Consider the following 26,517-nt stretch of genomic DNA (forward strand, 5'->3'; position numbering starts at 1 on the left):
CTTGTTGTTTGTCATTTCTCCGATCACAAATGCAGACAGAGTTTTATGTTTACGCAGCGCGATGCAATGCAACGCAACGCGTAAAAAGACAGTATAAATCATTATAATCAGTAATTATGTCCTCACTGGATGCAACAAATGCCTCGTTTGTAATGGGTTTTAATGTTGTCTCGTCACTCCGGTCGGGACACGCCATCATCACAGTATGGTGAGGGGCGTAACATTTCCATCTCACGCTTGAGGTATTCGGCCAATCACAACGCTCTGGATAGCTGGCCAATCACAGCACACCTCGCTTTTCAGAACGATGAGCTTTGTAAAAATCAACGCGTTTCAGAAAGACGGGGCATAGAGGAGAAACAATAATGTACAGTATGTGGAAAATAATGTGTTTTTTGAACTTTAAACCACATAAACACATTTCATTACACCAAATGTGTATTTTAGCAGCATCATATGACCCCTTTAAAGGAAATGTAATATAAACTTGAGTGTACCATAATCCAAATCCATTCCCATGAGTTTCTCTTGGAAATTAGTTACATAACAGACAATAAATGCAGGTTCATACTATATTGGGGTAAATATTACAAAACCTGTAAAGAACATGTTAATGTTAATATTTATGTTAATGTTGCAGTTGAATGTTAATATTTCACCACAAAGTAAATAAATAAAATAAATGCATAAAATTCAATTTTAAAAAAGGGGGAAAAAGGAAATGAGGCCTAATTTATGTTTTTGCATTTAAAAAAAGCAAGATGCAACGATTTGGAAATTAAACATTTTTTTTTTTACTTTAATGCCATGTCATGCGCAAGTTGGTGAAAAAGACGTGCAACAATTAATGCCATCTGTCTAGTGCATATCTACATAGAAAAACTATGGAAAAGCAATGCAGCGGAATAACATTTTTATGCCAATTATGAACATTTTCAGACAAAAATGTGTTAAGAGTAGGATTGCAAAGGGGTGGAAAATTTCCGGTAAATTTCCGTAAACTTTCCAAGAATCCCTGGAATATTCCAAAAAATCCTGGAAATTTTCCAACATTTCTGGAACGTTTCCGAAATTTACTGGAAATTTTCCACCTTTTTGCAACCCTAGTTAAGAGTCACTTTGGATGAAAGCCTCTGCCAAATGCATAAATGTAAATCACTGTAAGAATAATATTTCAATTAAAGGAAATACAAAAAAAAAAAAAACTCTAGCCCACATAATCCACTCCATTCCCAAATGCAGTTTCACACTATATTGGGGAAAATATCACAAAACCGGTTAAGAACTTGTAATATTCAAAGAGCGTGTTAATATTTTACCCCAAAAATAAAAATAAATTCATAAATACATATATATCAAAAACTAAAAGTACAATTAAAACAATTTAAGCGACACCTGCTGGCAGAGAGTGAATCTGCGTCTCGTTCAGCTCGTCTGATGTTTCTGTTTCATGCTGATATTTTTATGCATAATTTCACAAAACTGAAGTCAAACCATTCTGTTTTTGCTTCAAATTTCAAAATTATACAATCTAATTCAGATTAAAAACTGCTCATGTTGCATGTATGCAGCATCTTTGTTTGGATCGTGATTAAAATGCAGTGGTTGCCTCTAATTTTAAATGGAACAAAGCCCTGGTTTGTTTATATGAAGAGATTTATTTTATTTGTGTTACTTATTTATTTGATTTGGGGCTTGTTTTAAAATTTCCAAAAAAAAAATATATAGTTTTGTTATTTACATTTACATTATATTTAAATTTTGTCATTTAGCAGACGCTTTTATCCAAAGCGACTAATAAATGAGAACAATAGAAGCAATCAAAACTAACAAAAGAGCAATATGCATGTACATTAGTATAGTGTTATATTTCAATTTCACAAAGAAACGTGCAGCATTTTGTCCAAGCAATAATAAAAAGGACACATTTAATTCATAATTTGTCTTAAATCTCATTTTGTTAAAAAAAATCGTGAATCGAATCGTGAGTTGAGCGAATCGTTACATCCCTAACTAAAAGTAAATAAAAATTCATAAGCAACTACTAAATTTCATGAATTAATTGAAGAAAATGAGTCCTATTTTATGTTTTTGCATTTAAAACAAGTGGAATAACATGACATTTTAATGCCAATTAAGAACATTTCCAGGCAGCTTAAGGACAGTAAATGAACATGAGTCAGACTGAAGTACCTGAGCTTTTTCTCCTCAGCGCTCGCGTCAGAGCTCGGTGCTTTAGTGGACTCTGGGGCCGTTCGGCTCAGATTCTCCGTCAGTCCCGATTCGGACGCTTTTGTCCTCTCGACTCCTGCAAACGGACTGGAGGCGAGCTGAGCGGCACGGGCGAATTCACACGTGTCCTCTGGACTCCGGCACAGAGTCTTATTCCGGTGGCTGTTGATGATGGCTTCCTCAGAGCGAGAGATGGACGCGTCCTGCTAACAAACGAACGCATGATTACTGCCACGGACCAGAAAATCTGGGACATTCATTACAAACACTGAATGAGCTCTGATCTCACTTTGTCAGTGACGAACTCTGCTTTTGACTTCGGCCCTTTCAGACTCAAGGTGGGCAGCTTCAGAGAGTTACGGTTCGCTGAAGACGATCTTAAAGTCAAACAAGAAATTAAACACAGGCAGTGTTAATTAAACTGAAACATGGACTGAAAAAAAGAAAGAAAAAGAAAGAAAGAAAGAAAGAAAGAAAGAAAAACGAGAATGAATAAAATAGAGAACAAACAAACGAAAGAAAGATAATAAAAGGAGTGAGAGAAAAGAAAAATAAAAAGAGAAAGAGAACGAACAAATGAAAAAAGTTAAGAAAAAGAAAGAATGAAGAATGAGCAAAAGAGAAAGTACAAAAAGAGGGAGAAAGAAAGAAAGAAAATGAATAAAAGTAGGAAAGAATGGAAGAGTATTAATGAAAGAAAAAGAGTAAAAAGAGGAAGGAAAGAAAGAAAATTAACGAACAGAAGAAAGAAAAAAATGAAAGAAAGAACGAATAAACAAATGAAAGAATGAGAACGAAAAGAATGAAAGAAAGATAAAAAGAAAGAAAAACGAGAATGAATAAAATAGAGAACAAACAAACGAAAGAAAGATAATAAAAGGAGAGAAAAGAAAATGAAAAAAGAAAGAATTAAAGGAAAGAAATAAAAACAGAGAGAACGAACGAAAGAAAAACGAATGAAAAAAGAAAAGAAAAAGAAAGAATAAAGAATGAGCAAAAGAGAAAGTACAAAAAGAGGGAGAGAAAGAAACAGAAAGAAAGAAAGAAAGAACAAATAAAAGTAGGAAAGAATGGAAGAGAATGAACGAAAGAAAAATAACAAAAAGGAAACGAGGAAAAAGAACAACAGAAAAGAAAAATAAATGAAAGAACAAGCAAACCTAACAAAAGAAAAGCAATCGAGTGTTTGTTACGTTTTATTTGTCAGTGTATTCTCATCAAAAACAGTGAAAGGTTTTGCTGTTTTCTGCAGTTTAGCGTCGCTTCCACCTGAAATACACAATCATCACAAACAATCACATGCATGTGCTTTGATTTCACCATAAAAACAAAGGCTAAACTATTCACTTCATGCAATATTAGTGGCTACACTCAGATCGCTTTTAACTCGGGATGCACGATATTATCGGAACAATATCGGAATCGGCCGATAATGGCTTAAAATGTAAACATCGGTCCGATATGTACAATTATGCCGATATGTCTTCTTGCCGATAAGACGAATAAATCATATGCTCAGGGTGAGCTAACCATGAGATCAAGTCAGCATTGTGGTCATTCTTGAAGCAAATTTTTGCCTGAATGTTGATTAGATTCACTGTTTTTGATCGCTGCATTTAAACTGAGAATGCATGAACAGAACGACGCGTCTGGTGCGCAATAGATTCAACAGTCACTACTCAGGGTCCTAATGCCTGTCAGGCAAGGAGTTTTAATTCCCTAGGGGGCACTGTTGGCCTACTTGTATTAAAATGAAAGTAAAATACACAAATAACATCAAGATTGTATTTCTGATTAAATAAAGCAGTAACTGATGTCATAAAATCACGAGTATGTTTTGATTTAAAGGTCAGAAGATATAGCTTACGTGAATAAGAAGAAAAAAAAAATCACAAACATGACACTTGTAAATTAAAGGCACAATATGTCATTTTCGCCGCTAGAGGGCCCGTATTCAAAATAAACAAAGAAACAAAGGCGTAGTTTGATGACGGCGTGTGGAATCATGGGAGTTGTGGCTTGCATATTGTGCCTTTAAATAATTGTATATATACAGATTTATTTATTAATGTGCAATATGTTTTTTTTTTTTTTTACAGATTATGAGCTCTGAAAGATTTTCAGAATGTTTACAACTCTTTTTTTCTTTAGACCGTCTACAAATGTTAAATCTTTAAATCAAATTTTAAGCTTACCACTGCATCTGTCTGAAAAAAAAAAAAAAAGTGATTGATTTATAGTTGATTTATAATTATTTTCAAAGCTTTCAATGTACTCTCATTATAAAAGAACTTCGTTATTGTTTATTTAATTCTAACAAATTAGTTTTTGTTAAAAACTAACCAAAATTAAAAATTATTTGTTTAGAATCTCTGCACAGGAAAGACTTGGTGTTGTTTCCAAACAAAAGAAAACACATCGGTATCGGCAAAAATGAGTTGAAAATATCTGCAAAAAATCCAATATCGTGCATCCTTACTCTTTACTAGTCAAATCAATGGTTAATAAATGCACAGTACAGATGTAAATGAGGGGAAAAACATCAACTCACTGTGATTCATGTCGTCCTCTCGCCTCACTGAGCTTCCACTGAACGACACAAGGAGAGAAAAACACATGCAGAAAGACAAATGAAACATTTCAATGTAAATACTTTAATCTAATCCAAGAAAAGTGCTGACTAATGAAGAACTGACCTGCTAACCACACGGTCTTCCTCCTGCTCGCTGCATACGGTGAACGGAGCTGATTTCACCACAGCAGCATCAGATTCACAGGAGCCTGCAGATTTCTGGAAGGAAGAACTGGCCTCCTCATGAACAACCTAGACAAACGGATAAAATCACACTGTTAAAACAAGAACCTGATGCCAATATTTGATGATGGTTGTGTCTGGAAGTTAATTTTGCATTCAGTTGACCAAAACTGAACGATCGGTCATCACTTTACTCACACTCATGTAGTGGTCGACCGATATATCGCCAAGTCCGATATATCGGTCGATATTTGGCATTTTTCAAATATCGGCATCGGCCGATACGTTTTTCTGTTTGGCCGATGCGATCGAGGCGGGACTTTTATTTTGACACAGTGCTCACATTCTCCCTCTTGTTCGCTGTCGTCGTTAACAGTTCTGTCTAATACGGATAGAAGTCGGTCTAATAATCAGATAGAACTGTTAAACAAAGGAATTAAAATGTATACAAAAAATATTATAACGATTGCTTTTATATTATTAATAATAGAAAGGCAAACATTATAATACTTTCTCGTTTGCTGTCGGCATTCAGCAAATACGCATTTACATAATTTAAACAAATCTTTGAATGGCTAATGAACATTTAATTTCACAAACCTTGCAAACTTAGTCGAATCCAGTTGTGAGTAGGGGTGTTATCTAACCCTATTGACAAAAAATTATATCTCGATATTTTATGGGATTTTATCGATAACGATAATTAGATGATATTTTGCTGAGTGTGTTATTGTGCTGTTACCTTAAGGACTGCCGAAGACAGCTGCCTCCTAATGTTTTTAATATTCTTCATATTCTGTGTGGTGGTCAGTTCATACTGATAGAAATTAATCTTTTCCAATAAGTTTAAACTGATTTCTTGAATTTGTGATCATTCTAAATGCATTTTAATAGACTGAATCATGCAGTGAAAGAACACACACTAAATGCGCACGCGCACTAGTCTAGACTTCACGTAATGTATGCGTGCGCTCTGTAGGGATGTTTTGAATGGTTTTTGCAAAATACTCGATAATGTCAAATCGCACGTCGTTAAAACAACAATTACGATATTATCGCAAACGACATATATCGCACACCCCTAGTTGTGAGATCTTGTAAAGTGTGCATGTGACCTGCATGATCGCATGTTCTCTGCGTGACAGTCGGTCCGTGCAAATTGAATGCTTTAAACATTAAATTCTTGATTTCAAATTATGCTGGGCTTTATGCATTTGCCCACTGTCATATTCATGTCATTTTCACTGTGTGCTGTGAAACAGACACTCATCTGGTAACAATGAGTGTTACCTTGGCTTTATTTGAAAAAAAATATATAAAAAATTATTCCCAATCCTTTTTAATTATATTTTTATTAAATATTTATTTGTGGAAAATACATTGTCATCTAAAGTATAAGTATGTTTTATCTTACAAATTAATTTTTTTATCCATTTTCAAATGATTTCAAATTTCTTAAATATTAATTAAAATAAATACAATTATATCGGCCATCCTGCTTTCCAAGATATCGGCATCGGCTGTCAAAAAACCAATATCGGTCGACCACTAATCATGTGACACTGAAGACTGGCGTAATGATACTCATGTCTCTCCAAAGAAATCTCTGAATCAAAACCTCAGAAACGGAGTATAACGGGTGATGTACCTGCTGTTTCTCTGCTGTGCTGTGTCTCTGCTGAATGAGTCTCTGTTTCTGCTCAATCTGACACTGCAGGTCCTGCTTCAGTTTCTGCAGGTGTGAGGCTCTTTCTGTACGTTTAAAGAGTCATGAAAAACAAATTACAATGGCTACATGGTCTAATCCAGGATTATTATAATTAACTAAAACTATAATCTTAAAAAAATAAGTTAAACAAACATTTTTACATTAATGAATTTTTTTTTTCCAGCTACCAAAACATCTCTCATTTTCATTTAGTTTAACTTGATGTACTAAAATAACTAAAACTGAAATAAAAATTAAATAGGCTACATTTTAAAAGATAACTAATAAAAAGACAAAAATGACAATGTAACTTTTAAAATGAAAATAAAAAATACAAACATAAAAACTAAAATAAAATAGAAAACATATACTCAAAACTGATAAATAAATAAATGAATGGTACTGCAAATTAAGACCAAGACAGTGTCATTTTAGTATCATTGAGATACTATTAGTTTTTATTAATATTCTGAACTTATATATATATATATATATATATATATATATATACAGTGGGTACGGAAAGTATTCAGACCCCCTTGGCTGCAATATAACAAAGAGTGAAAAATTTAAGGGGGTCTGAATACTTTCCGTACCCACTGTATATACATTCAGTTTTCATTTAAACTTTAATTATAGTAATTTTGTTGTGTGTTTTTTTTTATATGCATGCAATTATGTAGTTGTGTAGTTTTTATTCATTTTTATTTCGGTTAGTTTTATTTATTTTAGTACATCAGTTTAGATTTTAAATGAAAATGAGAAATGCAAGTTGAAGTTTATATATTAAGTGAGTTTTTTAAACCTAAAATAGACAAAATATCTGTCAATGGGGTCAAAAAAGTAATCTTGTTTTCCCTTTGAATTAACTTTATTTTTTTGTTACTGTTGTTGTTCATTTCTTCTTATTTAAAGCATAAACTCACATAATTCTGATACATTTTTCAGAAAACAAGACTTGATATTGTTTGTCATTTTGATTCTCAAGTAAACATATCTTAAGAATGTTTAGATATTTGTACCAGAAAACCAGACAAAAATTTAAAAAAATAAAATAAATAAAAGTATTTTTTCCCCTAGCAAAGGGTTTTGGTTTTACTATAATAACTTTGGACCAAGACTTATTTGGCACTGGCACTGATTTCATACATTTGATTGAGGTATCCATGACATGTGAATGTTTACTAAAGCATGTCTAACAGCATCTGGACGTACCGCTCAAAGATTTGTAGTGGCGCAGCGCTCGGAGCTCTTCGAAGCTGAACTCTGCGTCTTCCTGATACACCTGATCTTTACAGTACATGATCTGCACATGACCCTCCTGCTGAGACGCATGCTCCTCCTGAACCTGGCTCGTCTGGGACGGGACGCCTGAAGCGCTTCGGTGGAAGCCAAAATGTCATCATGGTTACAAAACATGAGGTGAGAGTTCAATTCAAACAGTAGCAGACAGATATATGTAGGCCTGTCGCAATAATCAATATATCGACTTATCGCACAATATGTGACCCTGGACCACAAAAGCAGTCTTAAGTCGCTGGGGTATATTTGTAGCAATAGCCAACAATACATTGTATGGGTCAAAATGAATGATTTTTCTTTTATGCCAAAAATCATTAGGATATTAGGTAAAGATCACCTTAAGACTGGTTTTGTGCTCCAGGGTCACATATATGCACATGACCACAATTTTCGGTGATGCAATATTGCCCATTATATTTACATAAAAACATTACAAAAAACACAATAACATCAAAAAAATGTTTTTTTTGCATTCCACTTGCGCCTGTGTCTTTTGCAGCTTCTCGTACCTAACGTGGTGTAGTCATGAGGTGCTCGTTCAAATTTAAAAAATGCTTCTACCAAAAAAAGCTTCATCTGCAGATATGGTCTTGTTTAGGGATCTGTGCCTTTGTGCATACAGACATCTGCTGCTAAGTAGTGATTGTGTTTTTCAGCAATAGTGTGCACCCTTAATTTACAGAGAAAAGAAAATCTGTAGATGGAAAAATCTCCATACAAGTTCTTTGTGGCACTTTTTGTTAGAAAATGTTTATTATTTACTATTTATTCAAGTTTTTTAAGGTATCTAATATTTTGATACTTAAATTCCATGATCTAAATATTCTTAAGAATTACATGTTTACAAAGTGTGTAGGCCTTCTTGCATTATTATGCTGTTTAGAGCCCGACCGATATGGGTTTTTTGGGCAAAATACCGATATTAGGGAGTAAAAAAAAAAGCCGATATCGATATATATCGGCCGATATTCTTTGTGTATATTATAGTACAGTATAGTGTTGTCAAAAGACCCGGTATTTCGGTACCAAGTCGGTACTAAAAAAATGAAAATGTTACGGTACCAGGAGAACCGTGGATTTTCACTGGTATCGGTACCGAATACTGAAATTTTGGTACCGTGACAACACTAGTACAGTACCAGTCAAAAGTTTGGACACTTTCTCATTTGTGTGACCAAACATTTGACTGGTACTATATATAGAATACAGTATATTCGTAAACAGAATATATATACATAAACATTTTTTGCAATGATCACTCAAATGTGGTGATCAAACACTTATAATGGTGACAGAGATATGTAATATAAATTCCAGCGACGCGGGGGTGGTCTCATTCGAAAGAGGGCCTCTAGACGTACACTCGATTCGGCGTTCGAGAGGGTTTCTCGAGTTGAAGGGATCCCCCGAATTTGGTGCGTATTCGCTGCGCTGTTACGGAGATATGGCCGTTCAAAGTTTCAATGGTTTTCCATAGACTCAAGCTTTAAAGCGTTTCATCCAGGTCACCAGTAGCAAACAATGGCGCACACTCTGCTGGACAAACTAAGTAATTACACCATTTCAAGCATTTTATCTGCGTTATATGTTCTGTAAAAAAAAATTCATATCGGCGGCATATCCGCCGATACCGATATATCGGCGACAGGCTCATATTGGCCGATAATATCGGCTAAACGATATATCGGTTGGGCTCTACTGCGGTTATATTATGATTATACATTAACATAAAATGGTCTTAAAATGACAATAATATCACTTAACGCAATTATTTATGGGGCAATATATCGCACAACAAAAAGTTGTTATCGTGACAGGCATGATGTGGAATGATATTTGGCCATTACGAGCCAATAGCTGAGTCTGTTTGGCCCATTAACAGCAGCACTAGTTCTATCCCAGCTAACAAAAATATGTTCTAAGAGCATTCTGCTAACAGTCCCGTGGACCTTTTTTTTTCTTCCGTTTTTCACATTTCCGGGTTTCTCAGCAGCAGAAGTCGTCATAGTTGGGTTAACCACAGTCTTGTGAAAAGGGTCCATTAAGTTATGAAAACTTTATTTATGAATTTTCTCTAAAAGTTCAAAATGCCCAATTGCATATACGCGTTAAAAAAACTTTTCTTTCTGGGGTATGTAAACGTTAAAGTGATAGTTCCCCCCAAAAACGTTAATTCTGTTATCATATACTAATCCTCAAGTTGTTCAAACCCGGTATAAGATTAATTCTTCTGTTGGACACAAAATATGATAATATTTTGAAGAATGCTGGTAACCAAAGAACTGACGGTAGCCGTTGACATCCGTAGTATGGAAAAAAATATTATGGAAGTCAATGGCTACCGTCAACTAATGACAGAATTTTCATTTTTGGGTGAACTCTCTCTTTAAGGGAACACTGCACTTCATAATTTTACAACATAATTTTGGGAACTCTACTTTTGAATGTTCTCTCTGAACGTTCTAAAACAAGTAGTAACATTTTAAAAATGGTCATGTCCAATATGGAAAAAATGTTTCATGAACAATGTACAAATGTTAGTTTTTGCGCTAACTTTTTGATAAGATTATTAAATACCAGAGACCTCTAAAAGAACATTTTACTAACGTTCCTCAAAGAACTTTGAGAAACTTGCAAGAACGTTATTCAACGTTCTCTGTCAGCTGGAATGTCAGTTCCAAATTAGCCAGATTTTCCAGAAAATATTAATTTAATTAATTTAACTGTAATTTAACTAGTGGTCAATGGATAATATTTGCAAATAGGGCGGCTCAAATTGGTAGACATGTACAAAATCAGTCATTTAAGTCACAACAGTAAAAACATAACGATATTCATTAGCTTTAGCATTCACTTCTTACCTCCAATTGTGAGTCGACAGTTTTTCAAACTCTAAAGACATCCTGAGCGATGTTACCTGTGATTTAAATCAATACAACATGGTTGTTAGCACTCCAAACACTAGAAATAACGCGCTTGGGTTCATATTCATTAACTGTCAGTCTACAGCTAACGTTACAGCTACTAGCTAATCATGTTCAAACCGTCAAAACATTATAGTAGCGCCTGTATTACATTTATAAGTTGTAAAAGTCACGACTATACCTCCGAAAGTCATCAAATATTCCTGTTTCGTCGCAGTTCGCTTGAATAATATTTCCAATATGCTGTTTGCTGACAGTACAGTAGTGTTGTTGTTGTTGTGCGATTCGAGGTTTAATTTCAAATGTTACCACGTGACTATGACGTAGGAACTGACGTTCCTCAGCACGTCGCGTAATATGCTCTACGCGTAATGCATTTTTTATTTTCGTTGTGTGTATATAAAGATGTCTTGGATTTCAATTAGATATTTCATAAAGAAGAAAGTAAACAGTTAAGTCTGGATGGACTTGATAAAAGTTACATAACAATAAACACCCTTTATTAATGCGGAATAGCCCTACATAAAGTTACATGGTATGGCTTAAAACAATTTTTACATTTCATATTTTATTTATAAACAATGACCGTGTTCTATAAAAATGTAAAAGCATAAAGGCAACTCCTATATCTTTGTATTTTCTAAGCAAGCCTTGTTGTGAGAGTTAAATCTCAATAAATCACTGTTTCCATAACAACTTTTACAACGTTTCTCGAGCGATAAAAGTATGGTACAGAAGTTAAATTTATTGGATGATATCAGTATATGGATATGATGATATTGGTGGTCATATAGCTTTTATTATTATTATTACAAAAACAACAACAACAATTATAATAAGAAATACTCATTGATAAATTGAGAGCATTCATTTGATAGGCTGATTTTGTATTACGTCATAAATATTTAAATATATAACCGTTGCAAAAGCCGTTGGTATGCGGTGCTGTTCTCGTTTAGGTGAGGAGAATTTTGTTCTTGAACAAGAAAACTTGTTTAATAATTGTAATTGTAATTACCCGCATTTAACCATAACGTTGTGTTCTGGTCATTCGGATGATTTCCAGTGTTAGTTAAAGTTATCGCATTGGACTAAAACTATATGTGTGCGTGTGTGTGTGTGTGTGTGTGTGTGTGCGTTTTTGTGACATATGAGGACACAAATTTGTATAATGACATAGGTAATACAACGAGAAGGTGACTTATGAGGACATTACCCCATGTCCCCATTTTTCAAAACGATTATAAATCATACAGAGTGAGTTTTTTTTGTTTGTTTTTTTGAGAAAGTAAAAATGCAGAAAGTTTCCTGTAAGGGGTAGGTTTAGGGGTAGGGTTGGTGTAGTAGGGCAGTAGCACATACAGTTTGTACAGTATAAAAACCATTAAGCCTATGGAATGTCCCCACAATTCACAAAAACAAACCGGTGTGTGTGTGTGTGTGTGTGTGTGTGTGTGTGTGTAAACAATAAACAGCACAAAATGCTAAACATTTTCAAAAATAGAATTTAATGTAGATTTTTTTTCAGTGAAGTAAAACTGAGTATATGTCAAGTAAAAGGATTGGATCCATTTATTGTTGATTGGGACAAGCAATATTTCAGGGCTTTATAAGAATGACTAACATGCTTCCATCATTGTGCTTGAGAATGACTTTTACATTTATTCTGGCTCTGCTTGTCTGTGATTATGAGGTCTAAGGTAAGCAAGCATACAGTAAATAACGACCAATGTATAGTTCAATACCTTTTCTTGTTTTCAACAATAATTAATTGTGGTAAATGGGAATTATACGCAAGCCACCCTGATACTCCAGAAGCATAGATGGAGAAGTGAGATTGTAAGAGCAGTCATACACAACCGCATTAGGTAAATCATTAAACTTATCTCCTGATATTGCTGTACTTGAATTGTACCAACGAGAGAAAGTCTCTGTTTTGAATGCAAGCCTGTTTGATGAAAAAGTACTTTCTTTATATCTTACATCAAAATCTCTATAACTTGGCTGAGTCAAGAATATGTCTACAGCAGCCATGAGGGTGCTCAGGGGAACAAGATCAGTTTTACCACGAGCAGTGTGATTTATTGCAAGGTCATAATCTCCACCATCAATATATGTATAGTTTGAATTAATTTCTAGCAAAGAATACATACGGTCAAGTTCTCCCTCCACAGTCAGCAGGTCATTAATGTCAAACCACAACTTGGAATATCTAAAACCAATGCATCCATTTCCAGTGGTCTTCAGATTGGATTTCAGACCATCAGCTTTCACATAGATGTTAGCTTCATTATCTAGTGTTCCCTTAATTGTGACACCATCAGGGGATGTAGAATTGGAGGTTATTTGGCTTACAGACTCAAAGGTGATATAGGAAAGAGTTGCATCCAGCTTCAAGGTATTCTTAGCATCTCCATGTCCAGCAGCCTCTGAGTCTGACTGATTGAAGGTGTACTTGATTGTCAAGTTTGATTCTGCCTTTGGATGGGCCTTGGTGTCAGCAAAAAGCTGATGAGCGGCATTAACAGTGAAGCTTGTTGTATGAATCTTAGCAACTGTGTCCACAGATAATACAGCCTCAAAGTTGTCTTCCAGAGTCATGGTGCTGTTATGATTACTCTCAATGTGAGCATTCTCCAAAGACAAAGAAGAGGCCAGTTTTAGTCCACTTTTTGTGGTCAGGCTAGTGGATCCATCAAGCTTGGAATTCAGTTCCTGAAACACAGAGGCAGTTGTGGCACTAACATGCATCAAGCAATCCTTCGGATAAACACCTGTATTAGCACTGAGGTTGAGAATAGATGACTTGAAAGACACCTCAGAGACCAGGTTGCCCAGTAAAGGAGCAAACCCACTCTTCTGGTAGACAAGTTTGGCATTTAGATCAATGGGTTGGTCATGATTCAGTTTCAGCTTTTTGACTGCTGGAATCTTGAAAATGGTTGGCACGAACATTTCTGCAGCATTTAAGAACTCAAAGCTGGCCACACTATTCACAACAGTGTGAATACCCATCTCTGCTTCGTTATTGTTAGCTGTGAAGTTATGGCTGTAGTTGAAATGGTTGAAAGAGGCAACTGCCACAGTGCTAAATTCTTGTAGGTCAGGGTTGAAGATAAAAGTGTAGTCATTCTGGAGAGCAACAGTGGTTAACAAAGACTCATAGAGTTTGATCTTGGCATTACCCTTGTTCTGAAAGTGAATATCAACCGCGCAAGGACAAGTCATGATGTTTGCAGTGTTAGAGAGGACACCGCTGACAGGTCCAACAAGCTCGGTGTCATGGGCTGCACTGATTTCTATACTCAAATCACTGAAGCAAGCCTTTCCAGAAGCAACCAGCAAACTGTTCTTGATAAATGGCGACTCTGTTTCAACACGAGCATTGAATTCAAAGTGGCTTAGAGCAACAGCATCAGCATTCACCTTCATTTTCATCTGCAAATGTGCGCTGTCAGTGTGGCCTGTGAAAGTCAGCTTGGCGGTGCTAAGGCCCATGTTAAAATGCAGGTCACTCTTATGGGTGCCTTCCTCAGAGAAGTCTTCAAGAGTAAATTTGCTAGATCCTTCATTTTTAACTGTCAGGGTGATTGCAGCACCATCCTGGAAAGCTATAGTGTTCTGAATCAGGGTGACGTCACCAGACAAAGACTGTGAGGGGATTTTCACCTGGTGCTTGTATAAAGTTTCAAGAGAGAAAGATGAAGAATTAACATTGTTAGAGGCAGATCCATTCAGAGTCGATGATGCCTGTTGATCTAAAGTCAAATAAACGTGTGTTAACTTGAGAGTTTCAGACACTGTTACAGGACTCATTTTAGGCATAGATATCTGTGCAGTGGAATCTAGATTGTAATTCAGAATGTTATGTTTCGGAGAGGTTCCTTTAGTGTAAATAAAAGCCGTGAACAGAGGGTGTCTCTCTGAGGCGTTCTTGAACTCTGCAGAGGTTCTGACGTTGTATACAGGGCTGCTGAATCTGACCTCACCATACAGCGTTCCAAAAGATGGCACTAGAAGTGTTGTTGAAACTGAAGGAATCTGAAGAGGACTGTCAGGTTTGTTGTTCTCAGCATTGGCAGGACGGAAGATCTCATTCAGCTTTGTGTAACTTTGGGTGGTGATCGAGCTAAGAAATATTTTAACATCCTCAGTGATGGAAAATATCAAAGTACTAATGTGCTTTGGTACTACATTTTCAACCAGCATACCCTTCACAGTCAATTCCAGTGCCTCACTGAAACGGTTGCCTATATCACTCACTAGTTTCGCAAAGGCACCGATTCGAGAGGCCACCAGATTTTCCAGCTTTAATGCAAACTCCTGGGATAGAGATATCAAGGTACATTTCAGCTGGACAGCTCTTCTCTCAAAGTTCAAATTAGACACAAAGTCACTAACATGCTGAGATAAGTTATGAATTTTGGAAGCAATCCCTTCTTTATTGATGTAATTCCTCAGGGTCTCGCCTATGCTTACAAGTGTTATTCTGATGTTGTCAGGAACTAGAAGCAAACCATCAAGGAAAGGCAAGCTAATTAAATGTCTGTCATTGCTTTTGCCATACTTTAGGAAGCCAGAGACCTCAAAGTCCTGGTAAGCAGTATTGGCAGTGTTGAACAAATTGGTGTGCACTGTTCCAGACCCTTCCAGCCCAAACTGTGCTGGAGTATTGTAACCGCTTATTTCCTGATTGATGGTGTTGTTGTTCACGTCAGCTTTAACAGTCACTTTAGTCTTTTGTTCAGATGGGATCAGCAGAGTGTCAGACTTGCTCTCAAAATGTGATTTGATGTTGACACTGTCTATGTCAAGGAGCGTTGAGATCTTGAATTCATGAGAATGAGCAATCGATTGTGGTTCTACTTTCAGGAGGATTTGTGCATTAAACTCACAATTACTGTGTCCATACAGGTATATGTCATTATCACCATTAGCAGAGGCATCAAATTTGAAACTGAATGGAATAGTTGTACCGTAAGTGTTGGTTTCAACATTAAACACCATGGAGTTGAAACGTACACGATTCTTGATTCTGCCAGAAAGTCCAGCCATCTGCAGTTCAGTGTTGTGGTTAATGCGTGTTCCCATGATATTTCCAATTGTTTTGCACTTAGCAGTGGCAGTTAGATTTTTGTAGTTGATCTCAAAGGTCTGCTTAACCTCCTCCATAGTAAAGGCGCTTTGCAGTGAGGTTGTGCCACTGGTAGTCAGGCCATCCATATTGAGGTTCAGATTGGCTTTGTGTGCAGCTGTGTGTCCCATAAGTTTAGCAGAGGCATCACTGTGAATAGTTAGACCATGGATGTCCAATACTCCTGCCACCAGGGAATGGATACGTTCTTCAGAGATGTCAGTAGAGGTCTCAATCTTAACACTGACTGCTTCAGCACCAGCTCTGGTCTCAGCCATGTTTTGGATCTTCAGGCCAAAAGCCTGTGTTTTTGTATGAGTATTTAGAGCAAGCTGAAATTCCTTGAAGGTGATGTTAGCAGTGTTTGTTAGATGGTCATCAAATGCTGCAGTGTTGGATAGAATTATCAGTCCTCCATTGGCAAAAGCTAAAGCAAAGGAGTTTCGAGCTTGAAGAAGTGTTGAGTCTACTTTCAATGAAGAATCAATCTTTGCCTCTTGTCTGGATGGGAGTAGAGAGACTGACTGTGTAAGGATTCCTGAACCATTGACTGAACCAGCCTCGAAGGATCCTTCCAGGTTTCCATCTCCAGAGATCTCCTCGTCATCAACTTCAAAAGTTCCATTATGCTCCAGCGAAATTTGCACTCCAAAAAGGCTAATTACGTCAAGCTTGCTTTTGGATTTCACACTGAGTTTTTCAGCAAGATTTACTTCCTCCTCAACTCTGATGGTGGCATCAATAATCTTGTGGTGAACCACTGTTTTTACTTTTGTCATTAGAGAATTGCCAGGTGTGGGCTCAACAAGAGCAGATCCTGTGCAATAAATTAAAATGAATCAATCAATAAGCAATCATTCAAATCAAGTGCATACAATGCATGTTTTTTTACCTTCAACCTTTAGGGATAGGAGGTCAACAGGACTTGTTCCAGTAACTTCAACCTTAGCAGAATAACGTAGGTCTGCAGAAGGATCTCTGGCAGCAGACACAGCTGTTTCTAAGTTGTAGAAGTTGCTGCTTAGTTTTCCGGACATTTCTGTCATTTCAAGTGTCGGCACAGACAGCGACACACTCACAGGAATGGAGACCTCTGGAAGATTAATGCTAGTAGCTTCAAATTCCAGATCAAGATGAGGTATAATCAGATTTGGGGTGGAGATAGTCGTCGGAAAGTTTAGATCTCTAGTGGATTTTCCACCCAAGGGCAAGGGAAGAGTGATGGTATAGTAAGGATGGCCAAAGAGATATTTAGCAGCAACCTCTCTGTTTAAAAACATGTAATGTAAATTTTAACTACAGCTTAACCATCGCGTATTATGTGCAAAAAGTTCACCATACTAGAGACATTAACTCACACATTCAGGAACAGTCTTTCAGGAATAGCGAACACAGGCAAAGTAGGAACTCCCAAATACTGCACAATTGGAATATCAACAATGTACATTTATTTCATTTTCATTTAATTAAAAACATTTCCTTCGTCAAAACCTGATGAAAAAATCAATTGAGGTAAGTTCATTATCTTACCGCAGCTGACTTTGCCAGGATATCACGGACTTTCTTTTCATTCTGGGCAGTCTGGCCATCAATAAGGCTATTGACAATGGTTTCAATAGCATTGATGTTGGAAATGATTCTTTGAATCTCAGAATTGACATGAGACTTTAATTCAGCCTCAATCTTCTCATTCACTGAGATTGAAGAGATATTTGATAGGCTCAAAATCGTGTGGTAAATAATTTGCTAAAATTTTCTATTCATCATATTACAGAAATAATTTTTGGACACGTACCCAATTTCAGAATGAGTGTTTGAACAGAAGTCGTCTCAGGGAGTTTTAGGTCACTCTCAAGTTCCAACGTCAACTTCTCATCATGCTTTAGTTTTGCAGAAACTTTAGAATAAAGCTGAAGAGGGGCAATGAGCAACTCTGATGATACAGTGTGTTGCTTTCTGTTTAACATCACTGTATTTGTGGCCTCAAAGGGTGTTCCTGATAGTAATCAAATGAAAAAAGACTTATTATATATAATAATATAAAAAGATAATTAGTAAGCTTAGTAGTCTTGTACCTTCAGCCTTTATGCTAAATGTGACTTTGTCTGAATCATCCTCATAGGCGTAGTTGATGGTGGCAGTATACTCTGTGACCTCTACCGATGGGTAGAGTGTAACAGTAAATCTAAACACAGATGCAGTGTGGATGAAAAATATTGTCCTAGGAATAATATGATTGAAATATCAGTATATAGATGATTTTCTATTACTTGGTATCACTATTGAGAGGAAAATAAGGGGCGGCATCATCAGGATACTTAAGGACTGTACAGTGCTTCCATCCAGGGAAAATAGGAGCACATACTTCTGCATTAATATACTCGCCATTGGCATGAATGGGCAAAATCTTGGCACCAACAACAGACACCAGAGAACTGCTATATATGGGGAACAATAACAATTAATGTAAAATAATTATTTGACTTGTTTTAATGTTAGTTTCTTTTTCTACATTTCAAGTCAAGATGTCTTACGTCACACTGATGAGCTCAGTTGGCTCACGAGGAGCTGGAATGGAAAGCTTGAGCTGGTTGTTGGTCACAGATAGCTTTGCTCTGAGGCCACTCTCATGATAGATGTTAGTGTGCATCTCCAGACCGGAGAGAACGTAGTCTGGGAAGTGAGTCCCAATCTCAGTCACAAACTCAATGCCAGCAGACAGCGCGAATGCAAATTCCTTCTGTGGTGTAGTCATATTAATTTCTTTTAGTATAATAGCAGAAATGAAAGATAAATATTGATAGTAACACATGCATGGCTAAAGTGTGTTGGACTCACCATGCCTGGACTAAACCTCAATCCTCCTTTGATTCCAGGTGTAAAGGTACCAGACAGAGCAACTCTCAATGGAAAGCCAGCACCGGTGGGCAGATAGAACTCATTATCCATGAAGATGTAGTGAAGGAAAAGCTCGTTGTCGACACTTGAGAGCAGTCTTTTAGCAAACTATTTCAAAAATATCATTCAGATGACTGTTTAAGTAAATGCATTCATAAATGTGGTTGGAAAAGCTGTACTCACATCAGTGGGGATCATCTTAAGGAGATTGTGAATCATCTTGCCATCTTTTGCATCAAGATAGCCAAGTTCAGCACCCAGAAGCTTGAGGTACACCATCGCTTCAGGGGTATCCTGGGCCTTCAAGTCCTCAATAAGCTTGTTGACATTATCACTGATTTCTTTGACTATGTTTTGAATAGCCTACAGCACACAGAAAATTGAGATTGGAATCCTGCTATGAAGAAATATGTCCATTTGCTAATTTTACTACATTTAATACCTGTCTCTTTTTCCTTTCATTCCTCATGATTGGCAGCATGTTGTCCAAGATCTCGATGAGTTGGGCGGGCATATTGTCGGTAGCGTATAAAGTGGTCTTCATGACAGTGTCTGGGAAGAATCCATCATCACCAAAGAGGGCCTCCACAATAGGCTCAAAGCCCTTACCCTCCATGCCAATCTGAAAGCAAGAATAAAACCATTGCATTCATACCTAACACATCAAGTAAATGTCAGACTTTTATTGGACTCTGTACCTCAATGAAGTCCATATCAAATCCAAAAGCATTCAAGGTCATCTCCAGCATGACCTCCCTTGGCAGTTCGTTGGGAGATTCAAAGATCATATTTCCCTCTAAAGATCCAAGTCTATAGTATCGAGAGAGTTTGGTGGGTTCCATGATCATTCCAATTTCATTGCCTTGAAAGGCCTCTTGAACCTTCCACCTCAGGCTAGGGAGTAAAAATAACAAGATTACATTTTCTTCTGAAAATTTGATTGATAAGTTATTCACATTCTCTTCCATACTTACTCCTGAGTCTCTGGTGCTGTAGAGCTCAAGATGTTGGTAATATGAGAGATGATGAAGCTCTTGGCCTGGCGGTTTTCCTCAACATGGACAGCTGCTGCCAATTGAGCAAGTTCAGCAGGTGTAGGGTTCTTCATCAAGATGAGGTAGGCGGCAACACGCTTCTGTACGGATGCATCTCTGTCTAGAACAGCATGCATGAGCACCTCACGACCCTTTAAAAGGCATGAAATGATCTTTAGACTGACTTCAGGATAGCCAAGAGCTGTGGGCATATTTAACAGCTCACCTCCTCAGGTACAAGAATCTGTCTGTAGACCTGGATGGCAGCATGCTGAACTGAAGGGGAGGCAGTCGGCTGGTTGATGCATTGAATAACAGCAGAATGCAAAGCAGGGCGCGCAGCTCCCAGTGCAACCACCATGTTGCCAATGACCTGGAAGATGATGCTTAGCTGTAGAGTCTGAAGATTAATTTATCAGCATGTAGGAATTTGTGTGAACATACCCTTAGAGAAAGAAAGACGTGTTCCTGGTCACCTGTGCAATCACCAATCTGTTCAAGGGCATAATCAGCCACTGCTTGGATCTCATTGGTGACTCCATCGGTCTCATAGAGCCTTAGGTCACACAGAGAACACAAGATGTTCTTTTGATGAAATAGTGACAATGCTACATATATGTACAAAACACACTTATGCAAAACATGGATGAGAGTCAGTGGGACAAATCTGAGATTTGTCTGAAAATGTCTTTTCACACGGGTGCAAATTAAGATGCACTACATTTATGTATTTGACAGACGCTTTTATCCATTGCACTCAAGATTGACTTTTTATCAGTTTATGCATTCCCTGGGAATTGAAGCCAAGACTTTGGAACCATCCTCTACTTTCTGAGCTACACAGAACTACCAATTGATAAAATTCAACTCATATGTTAGTTGATTTACTTTTACCTTAATCTAAAGACGTGTTCCTTACCTTCTCACAGCTTGGCTGAGAGCATAGTAGATGGGTTTGGTCGGCTTGAACTTTGCCATCGCCAACATTTCCTTCACAAGGACTCGCGAGGACTGGGGTATCATTCCCATGCCATATACAGCAGCGTCAATCTCAACTGAGGACCTGTCAAAGGTCCTGAAAATCTGCATGATAGCACTGTTGCATTCTGGGGTGCCGCATTGTAGCAAAGCCTGGTACGTCAAAAACCGAGAAATCTCCAGGGCCTCAGGAACAGTGGCTGTCAAGGTTTCAGCTTCCATCTTGCGGATCACAGCTACAAGCTTGTGGGCCAAGTGGGCTCTCTTGCGTCCATCGTTGGTCTTGGAAAGGCCCGAAAGTTCCCTCAGAACAGCAAGAGCGGCGTCTTTATCCTGGATGGGGCTCATGTCAACACTGCGGTCAAGATGGAGGGGTTTCATATTGGCCACATCTGGAGGCATAACAGCACATTTTGCATTTTGTTTGACATTGCAAGCAAGTTATGAACATTGACACCAAAAATCGTTATCTTACTGTGTTCAAAGACTCTGTCATTGTACTCAGCAACTCCTAAAAGAGTCAAGTCCTGTTTACCAGTATTGGTCACTCCATATCTTCCCCTAGTCATAGCCATAGAGACAAACATCAGAAGTGCATGACCATCCAGCTATGTTGAAAAAAATCATGCAATTAACATTTATGCATGTGGCAGATGCTTTTATCCAAAGCATCTACCATTGCATTCTGGGTGTGCATGTTACCAATTCATGCATTCCCTGGGAATCAAACCCATGCTCAACACTTTGAGCTACAGAAAAGTTATTTACTTCACTTACTTGTATGAGAAAGGCACGAGAATATGTTTTTCAGTGCAACTTCCAAAGGTCATGTGGTGCTGCTCATTGTCAAACTTGTAGTTGCAGGTCTGGTTGCTCCAGATCAGCTGAGCAAGAGGATGGTGCTTTGGAAGAGAGAAAGAAAAACATTGGAGATCTCACTCCACTCGTCTCAACTGGAATTTTACACAAAACTTAAACCTAAGTCTCAGAATTCACCAAGCCAGTGATGAGGGCCAAGGGACTGGTGTGGTCCTTGATTGGTCTGAACTTGTCACATTTGGACAGGTCTCTGTTTAGGGCGACTTCAGTGTCGATGTCTTCTCTGGTTTTCACGACGTAGTCAGTCTTACACAGGCCGTAGATGGTGGGCTGGAATGAAAACAGTCTCAGTGTCAGAGGTAGATTTGGCGTGACCGTCTTTCTCTTTCAAGAGTGAAGTTTATCAACAGACCATCTCTTTGTTCCTGTCCTCCTCAGGCACAGGGACAGCAAGAGCAGAGATGATTCCCCTCTTTATGTTCAGGATGTTTATTAGCTCATCCTCCTCAGGGAAAAGCTTGATTTCATCATCTCCCTCAACGGTGAACTTCAGAGGATGTCTGAACAAAGAGAGAAGAGTTTGTTGAATATAACAGATATATGTCTTTCTTGCAGATTCATAATTGGCATGGACAGATTTTATATGCGTGACAGCAAAGACAACACTTAAGGTTTGTTCACACCAAGGACGATAACTATAACTATATGGTTTTAACAAATGTTCTAATCTGACGAACGTAGGGTTGGGAATCGATTCCACAAAGAATCAATTCCGAGGCCTTGGGAATCGAGAATCATCTCCAAAGGTTGGAATCAATTCCATCAAAGGGATTTGACTCCTCTTTAATACCCTTTTTAGTTCTCTAAATTGCCACTTGGTTGCTTGTTAATAGTCTTGGGAAGTCTGATTCACCTCCATGAACAGGTTGACAGTTCGTTTAATGAATCGGTTAAGAGAAACTGTTGCAGCGTTTTGCCAATACATCTTGGACAAGTTTCCTATCATGAAGTTTTGCACCTAAAGCATACAATACAGACATTTGATGCACAAAAGCGGATTTTCAGGTGTCTAAAGAATATAAAAAGAACAATTCTCATTATTTTTCTAATTAATTTTTTAACTCATTATTTAGTTTAAAATGGCTTGTTCTGTTGTCTACAATGAAAGGTTTTGAGCGCCGCACCAGAATACATGAAGATATAATAGATGATGATAATAATCAATGAATACTAAGGAAGTGCAAAAGGACGTAAGCCTTCAAATCTTGTAGTCACAGCGAGATTAGGTAAACACATTTATCCAATCTATAAAGAAAAAAATAATCTAAAACAACAGTGAGGAATCGATTCCAGAGTCGACTCCAGAACCAGGAATCAGAATCAATTCAAAATTTCGGAATCGAACAGCCCTAGATGAACAATAAAAAGCCAGTCAGAATCAGACTTTAAAGAGCTCGTGCATTTAAAGGCACAATATGTAAGATTTTTTTATTAAAATATCCAAAAACCACTAGAACAGTGTTATATATTTTGCTGACTTGCGTACTTACATTATCCCAAATGTTTCGAAGAATGTTTAAATCCAGAGAAATAAGCAATTTTAACTAGTGTCAAGGAGCATGTCCATAGTGTCGCCTGCTAATGACGTCATAACCCCTCGATTTCCGGTTTTGTTTTGCAGAAAACATGGAAACACCAAAGACGCTTTAATATGTTGTGTGTTTTAATAGACCGGTGACGACCGCACAGAGTAGCATTATAACAGAACTTTCAAATGTATCTAGTATGATAAAACAGCGCTGCTTTACCCCACATACGCACGACCGGAAGCAGCGGAAGCGCTCAACTGTGGCATAATAAAAGCTCCGCTGCTTTCCAGCCGTGTGTCGCGCTCGTTCAGCGCCTCGTTTCACTTCGACGGCTTCCAGCCTCACCCTGCTTCATTCTACTACGTTAATAAATCATTAGCTCATCCATGAACATGATTTCTGCCCGAGTCCCGTCGGATTGCATCGGCTGTGGGGATGAAGACCACAACTCCCATGATTCCACACTCAATCACGGTGTCATCAAACTACTCCTTTGTTTCTTTGCTTATTTTGAATACGCGCCCTCTAGCGGCAAAAATTACATATTGTGCCTTTAAAGTGGCAGACTAAAACTGCAGTGCACCCTTATAATAAACGGAACGTTATCGCCTGCTGACATGGATGCTAGTATTGTTATAGTTATTGTTCTTGGTGTGAACGGGCCTTTACTTCTCCATGGCGGTTTTGAAGTCCTCGGTGCCAGCAGCAGCTCCAAGCACTGGGTTTCCATCTGCATTGATGCCAATCGCTTCTCTCAGCTTGCATTCAGTGGTGCGCAAGATGTAGCTGCATGTACCAGGAACTGCAATCTCAACCTAATGCGATATTCACACTGCATTGTTGACAAAGCGGCAGTAACTTTAGTGTTTGATGTAGGGAAATGAGCTCATACTGTACCTTGCAGCTGGCCTCGGGGCCATTGACCGCCTCATTCAAAGCATTCAAGGACTCTGTCTTATAGAAGTATTCATACTTGTTGAAGGGTTTGTATCTTTTGGCCACTAGAAACAGCAGAGCAATTCATTAAAACATTATTTAGTGCATAAATACATGCTGACATTTAGTACTGAATTTAGATCATTACAGCTGTAGGTTTGCATGTAGATTCTGCAGAATAATTTCAAGAGACATACTCAAGCATGGTGGTCCTTCATCCTGCGCGTCTGCAATACAAAATAAAAAATGCATGTCATTACACGGTAATCAGGGCTGAAAACGTCCAAAATGTGAATCTGTATTAGTTAAAGTTCTTTATTGCAATGGCATTGGGGTGAGAAAAGTAAAATTCATGCATAAATTGTCTAATTTCATATGAATCTAATAATAATAATAATAAAAAATAAAAAAATAGCAACTTTTATGGACTTTTGACCCTATGTCTATACAAGTTCCACTATTAATACAATGACCACCTATGTCTTATTTTATTTTAATGTATGCATTTCTATAAATTGGATCTGATTATTTGTATGTTCGGAAATATGCTTCTTGACATGAGATCTGTACAAAATTATATGTTGAGTTTATATTGATTATTCAGATTTTTCTTATATTGAAAACTAATAAATAAAACATTTATAATAAATAAATGAACTAAAAAATAATTTTTTAACTGAAAAACTACATTTTTCATACCCCATTGGCAGACTTACTGTATTTTTTTTTTTTTTCAGGATAAAACTCCTTACGTCATTTTGCATCTTAAATAAATGTATCTTGATTTAAGAATGTTTAGATATTTGTACTGGAAAAAAAGACAAAAATACTGAGGAAGAAAAGCACTTTTGCAGTGCAAAGAAAATTATATATTAACTTTGCAACATTCACACTGAACTGAATCCACATTTGAACTGAATGGAGCTGTATAATTAGAGCATTAACACTGTTATTGAAACTATCTGTATTGTACAAAGCACTATCAAAATAAATGTGACTTGACTATACTTACTTGACAAGGCGACGGTGCTCAAAAGCAGCAAAAGACGGAGCTTATTGTCACCCATGATGCTCCAGTACAGCTTTCAGATTTCTGACCAGGAGATTTATAGCAAACCAAACTCGTGTTAAAATTTCAGCCCCCGACTCCAAAGTTCATACAAACGCTGTGACAGAATAAAGCTAATAGAGTTTGACATTGATTTTCCGAAGAAAAAAAAAGATAGCACAAACAGATTTAAACATTAGAGCAGACAAACAGCAATTTGGACACACCTTTCAATATTTTACATTTTGAATGAACACAAATTGATGTTAGGAGATGTTAAATATCTGCACACTTACATGGTACGCAGCATTTATGAGCAAAAAAGTAATGGTTTATAATTATTCTATGCTATTCGTCTCAATCACGGTATCAATAAATATTGCATAATGCAATTTCCCAATCTTGCTCAATCTATAACTTCAGATCTGGACTCTTTTCATTGATTGGACTCTGGACTCAAAATTAGTTTTGACTAAACAAGGACTTTGTGACAAACACAATCAGGAGGTGTCAAGATGAACCTGCAGAAAATACTCATATACCGATCTTATAACTGATGCAAGGACAAAACTACATGAAAAATAGAGAGACGTATGAATGTGGATTATATTTTGGTAGATAGAATACACTGCACACCATTACATTCAGATGTGTTCAATCCCTAAAATCTGGCTGTGATTTTGATGGCCTGTAGACAGAATCTGACATGACATAACCCTGAGAGTAGTTGAAAACTACTGCAATTCATATATTTTATTAAACTTATCTGCACAAGTGAGCACAGCGGCAGGACTCTGAACTCTTTACACTGACCTGAATTCATTTTGAACTACACTTATACACACCGCTATTGATTTCTGTTGAGCTTCTGTTTGGGTGCATTAAAAAAAGTTGCAATTATGAGAAATAAGTCGCAGTTTCCAGCTCAGGGTTTCTATAGATTGCTGCTTCTCGTGTCAAATCTTGACTGATTATAATCAAGTAAGCGTCAGAATAACTGCAGTAATATCTCCAGATGAACACTTACTGGACTGAAGCAGCTCAGCTTTACTTGATTCTCCATCAATCATGTTTTAGAGTCTCAAATCTGATCCTCGGGATCTTTTGAGGAGCGTTTGTTTCCAGAAGCTTTACTTTCACTGTTCCTCAGCGGAGGAATG

General features: G+C 37.3%; 2 protein-coding genes across 5 annotated transcripts in view; both read right to left on the reverse strand.

The window, feature by feature from the left end:
• Positions 1–11,224, reverse strand: part of LOC107678312 (mitotic checkpoint serine/threonine-protein kinase BUB1 beta-like) — a 24,783-nt gene extending 13,559 nt beyond the window's left edge. For 2 of the 4 annotated variants that reach the window (XM_016473540.1, XM_016473539.1), the window contains exons 1-9: positions 11,103–11,224; positions 10,859–10,914; positions 7,911–8,074; positions 6,636–6,739; positions 4,929–5,056; positions 4,784–4,821; positions 3,426–3,501; positions 2,522–2,609; positions 2,194–2,435 (exon numbers count right to left, since the gene is read on the reverse strand). In XM_016473540.1, the coding sequence (XP_016329026.1) occupies positions 2,194–2,435; positions 2,522–2,609; positions 3,426–3,501; positions 4,784–4,821; positions 4,929–5,056; positions 6,636–6,739; positions 7,911–8,074; positions 10,859–10,899 (881 nt within the window). In that variant the 5' untranslated portion in view covers positions 10,900–10,914; positions 11,103–11,224. Of the gene's footprint in view, positions 1–2,193; positions 2,439–2,521; positions 2,610–3,425; positions 3,502–4,783; positions 4,822–4,928; positions 5,057–6,635; positions 6,740–7,910; positions 8,075–10,858; positions 10,915–11,102 lie in introns of all 4 variants that reach the window. The other 2 variants (XM_016473538.1, XM_016473536.1) reach the window with 1 other exon arrangement.
• A 1,456-nt stretch (positions 11,225–12,680) lies between these two features.
• apobb.2 (apolipoprotein Bb, tandem duplicate 2) lies at positions 12,681–25,418 on the reverse strand. The gene is made up of 24 exons (XM_016473535.1): positions 25,322–25,418; positions 24,507–24,536; positions 24,271–24,374; positions 24,043–24,188; positions 22,197–22,344; positions 21,962–22,114; positions 21,743–21,867; positions 21,441–21,526; positions 20,907–21,357; positions 20,432–20,543; positions 20,214–20,360; positions 19,928–20,139; positions 19,652–19,847; positions 19,396–19,575; positions 19,137–19,316; positions 18,894–19,061; positions 18,590–18,795; positions 18,326–18,493; positions 18,131–18,240; positions 17,851–18,051; positions 17,586–17,749; positions 17,414–17,472; positions 16,948–17,321; positions 12,681–16,872 (listed from the first exon to the last, which is right to left on the reverse strand). The coding sequence occupies exons 1-24, from the start codon at positions 25,374–25,376 to the stop codon at positions 12,689–12,691; spliced, it is 7,959 nt and encodes a 2,652-aa protein (XP_016329021.1). The 5' UTR covers positions 25,377–25,418; the 3' UTR covers positions 12,681–12,688.
• Between the last annotated feature and the right edge of the window lie 1,099 nt (positions 25,419–26,517).

Source organism: Sinocyclocheilus anshuiensis, unplaced genomic scaffold (assembly GCF_001515605.1).
Source record: "Sinocyclocheilus anshuiensis isolate Anshui unplaced genomic scaffold, SAMN03320099.WGS_v1.1 scaffold1772, whole genome shotgun sequence".
NCBI lineage: Eukaryota > Metazoa > Chordata > Actinopteri > Cypriniformes > Cyprinidae > Sinocyclocheilus > Sinocyclocheilus anshuiensis.

What these genes read in the sequence shown, in the direction of transcription:
- apobb.2 (XM_016473535.1), bottom strand. Translation starts at nt 25,376, where the DNA reads ATGGGTGACAATAAGCTCCGTCTTTTGCTGCTTTTGAGCACCGTCGCC. An exon ending in CTCAGCCAAGCTGTGAGAAG is followed by an intron (nt 20,544 to 20,906) that starts GTAAGGAACACG and finishes GTGTGACCTAAG; the next exon opens with GCTCTATGAGACCGATGGAG. An exon ending in TCCTGGCAAAGTCAGCTGCG is followed by an intron (nt 17,473 to 17,585) that starts GTAAGATAATGA and finishes CCAATTGTGCAG; the next exon opens with TATTTGGGAGTTCCTACTTT.